We start from the raw sequence: 3,874 nt of genomic DNA, 5'->3' as shown, positions 1-3,874 counted from the left end.
AATCTTCCGCATAAGTTTAAAACACAATCTCGGTCTGTGGATAGACCAAGAAAATCACAACATTCTGCGTTGTGGAGGGAGACTTAAACACGCAGAATATCAATCTAGATACGGTGCATCCATGGCTTTTACCAAAAAATCATGGATCACAAGGTTGATTGTGTTGCATACACATCAACAAATCATCAAAACATGGAGGAGTGTTAGACACACTCACACAAATCAGACAGCAGTACTGGATTCCTCAGGAAGACAGTCAGTCAAATCAATCTTGAAGAATTGCATGATATGCCGAAGGTACGATGCAAGAACTTGCTCTTATCCAGGGCCACCACCCCTACCAAAGGAACGAGTGGTCCATCTACACCTTTCGAAACGACAGGAGTAGATTATACAGGAGCCATATATCTAACAGGGACTGCAGATAAGCAACCTATCAAGGCATACATCTGTCTGTTCACCTGTGCTACCACCAGGGCAGTACATCTAGAGGTAACACCCGATATGACTGCTCAATCATTTATTCCAGCTTTCCGCAGATTCGCAGCACGCCGATCATGCCCTAAGCTGATGATTTCAGATAACGGAGCAAACTTGGTAGCTGGAGAAGCATGTCTACGGGAAATCTGTTTCCCATCCTGCAGTTACTTCCACACTGGAACAGCGTCATTGCAGATGGAAATTTATCCCTCCGAGAGCCCCATGGCACGGAGGATTTTATGAACGGTTAATAGGAACTGTAAAAAGATCCTTGAGGAAAATCTCTACACCGTCAGAAAATCAATCTTCAAGAACTCCAGACAGTAATCACGGAATAGAATCAAGGGTGGAATAACCGGCCGTTGACTTACTTGTCTGAGGATCCTACTCAACATGAGCCATTAAGTCCTGCCCACCTAATGTATGGAAGACTTCTGACTCCAGTACCATCTCTAGTGGATGATGAGATCAGAGATCCCTCATATGTGGGTCTAGAGCGAGTTGGTTCAGGGGTATAAGCATCTGTCCAGCATAATCCAAAAATGGAATGATGTTGGACAAAAGAATATCTTAACATCTCTACGAGAACATCACTATGGGGCCAATGTCCCACATAATATATCTAATCTCCAACCTGGCGATATTGTCTTGGTAGACAGTGATGGCCCTAGGGCTGACTGGCCATTAGGTAAGTTGTCTCAGTCCATCCATATAGTCAGGGGATTTTGAGAATAGTCAAAATCCTGTCTAAAGGAACAACTTCCCTGAAGACATTGGACAAACTCATCCACATGGAATCAGTGAGCCAGCTGCAGTTAGATCCTGAGAGACCTCAAGACACTCTAACTCCACAAGACCCACAGACTCCTAACAGACACAATCGTCCACAACGGACAGCAGCACAAAAGTGCAAGCAAAATTTGCACTTGTATTATCAATCCAATGGAGAGTAAATAAATACATATGGTTACTATTGTCCTAAGTATTGGACTCTGTGCCAGTTCTCTCCCTCTGGAAGATGTGGGAAATTTTTACCCACCATATCTAATAATCATCTAAGAAATGTATAATTTCTATATCATATCTAAATCATATCAAAATCATATCTAAATCGTATCAAATCATATTAGATATCATGAAAGATTCATTATATAGCTTGATCCTGGATGACAATGGCACCATGAAACACGTACGCAACAGGGGCCCTTTTTGATGCCTACGTGACTTTGTAACATGATCTCTCAAGGATCCAGAAGCTTCTAGAAGGCACTTCTTAATTAAAAAAACTATTGGAACATTGATTCAACATCCGGTAGGATTAAAATCGAATCCTTAATAAGAATCAGTGGTACTTTCAAATACTACTTATAATTTTTAAATCTTATAATCTAATTATATTATAATCACATCTTATCTTAATCATAAGTCTAGACTGTAAAAATAATCAATCAATATTCATAGAAGGCTACCGTGCTCAGAGAGCATGGCAGGGCGATGGGGGGAGTGAAGCGCCCACCAAAAAAGCCCAGCGGACTCCGCGCTTTGTTTACAAATGAGTGAACAAGTGACTGATCCTTAGCGAACATTACCAGCTCAAGGACACCTTATTTAACATTTTTATCGCCAGTGAATACTCTCTAGAACTGGGGGAGTACCTGGACAATATCTACAAGGAAAATCCTAGAACATTCACGTAAAATAGAGTGTATAGTGGAGATCAGTGACACGGTTTCCTCCACCTTCATTCATAAACTTTTATCTCGAATCATTCTTCTGCAACTGCATGGATAATCACGTAGCAACGCTACCAGATCATCATACAGCAACGCTGTAGCAAAATATCGTGCCTAAACTCAACAAGAGAGTTAATCAGTCTGGCAAACTTGTCAGACAGGCACCTCCGACTGGCAGAGAAGTATATTGAGGGTTATTTGGTGTATGATTGGCCAATTGTATGCTGTGTAACTTTAATATCCTATAAATCTGTCTGTTGGTTAAAAAGCGAGGCAAAGCCTCATTCATCGGTACGTTTATTAAAATTGTAGTGTAGCTGTGAATCTTATCCAAGCACTGAACCTCATGGGTGTCCATTGTGTCAGAAAATAATTCAGCCTCAATAAGTAAAAAACTCACAAGTGTCCATAGTTTGGAAAAGATTCAGTCAAGCTAACTGTATAAATTGAATATGTCTGCATATATATTTGAATATATAAATTAAGTTATCAATTGCTTGCTTAGTTATTTATAAGTTTATCATATAAGTTCATTTAATTGAATATAATTTCTAGTAGTTACTTAATAGTATTAAGACTACATTTAAGGTCATTTATTATACTTTTACAATTTAATTTGTTGTTTTATAGTATAAGAACATATTGGCTGTTAAGTTATGGTACTAGGTTAGACTATGTATGTTTAAATCCCTGATTTAAACAGAGCCAGTGTTCAGTCATACAACTGAATTTATCAAATCTTATCCTTGTATAAAATACAAGCTGATGTGAGATCCCTGTCTACAGGTGGATTGGAACTTCTATCAACATAGTCATTCACCCCACCTGTCCCTTACAGCCCACAGTTTGTCATTAGGAAAAGAGGATCTAGGATTTACAACCCTAGCTAGAGATTTTAGTTGAATTAATTTGCAGACAGTAAATTTTTAATTTAGTTCAGTACAAGTCCCTGGTAGTCTCCTCTTATATCAATCCCAGCAGGTTGTTCCCACAGCCGGGGCTCGCTGTTCATTAGTGTTCACTAGTGTTCAAGTCTTCATTTGTCACTTCCTTACATTTAGTGTTCACATTAGGGGTATGTATTCAAATTAGTACACCGGAACAGCTTGATAAACAGCTTGATTATCATGTTCTGTTCATTATTTTCTGTTCTATTCTGTTCATTATCGCCCTGATAAGGGTCCAGGACGCCCTGATAAGGGTCCAGGACGCCCTGATAAGGGTCCAGGATGCCATGATAAGGTCCAGGACACCCTGATAAGGGTCCAGGACGCCCTGATAAGGGTCTAGGATACCCTGATAGGGGTCTAGGACGCACTGATAGGAGTCTAGGACGCCCTAATAAGGGTCCAGGACGCCCTGATAAAGGTCCAGGGTATTCTGATAAGGGTCCAGGGCACCCTGATAAGGGTCCAGGACGCCCTGATAAGGTCCAGGACGCTCTGATAAGGTCCAGGACACCCTGATAAGGGTTCAGGAAACCCTGATAAGGGTCCAGGACGCCCTGATAAGGGTTCCAGGACGCCCTGATAAGGGTTCCAGGACGCCCTGATAAGGGTCACTTGCACTTGGGGTCAAATATAAGGGTGTGGTTTTTAATCACGTGATATGTTTACATATTACCATCACCTTTTCGTCATAATATTTTAAGGAGTTAAAGG

The 3,874-nt window shown here is 40.7% G+C and overlaps 1 protein-coding gene across 1 annotated transcript in view; it reads left to right on the top strand.

The window, feature by feature from the left end:
* Positions 1 to 1,615: 1,615 nt before the first annotated feature.
* LOC138367498 (uncharacterized) overlaps positions 1,616 to 3,874 on the top strand; it is a 3,944-nt gene continuing 1,685 nt past the window's right edge. Inside the window, exon 1 of the mRNA XM_069329172.1 lies at positions 1,616 to 1,669. Coding sequence (XP_069185273.1) covers positions 1,616 to 1,669 — 54 coding nt within the window. The remainder of the gene's footprint in view (positions 1,670 to 3,874) is intronic.

The sequence above is a fragment of the Procambarus clarkii genome, chromosome 22 (genome assembly GCF_040958095.1).
Source record: "Procambarus clarkii isolate CNS0578487 chromosome 22, FALCON_Pclarkii_2.0, whole genome shotgun sequence".
Classification (NCBI taxonomy): domain Eukaryota; kingdom Metazoa; phylum Arthropoda; class Malacostraca; order Decapoda; family Cambaridae; genus Procambarus; species Procambarus clarkii.
Note: the sequence above shows the minus strand (reverse complement) of the source record. Positions and strands in the feature narration are given on the sequence as shown.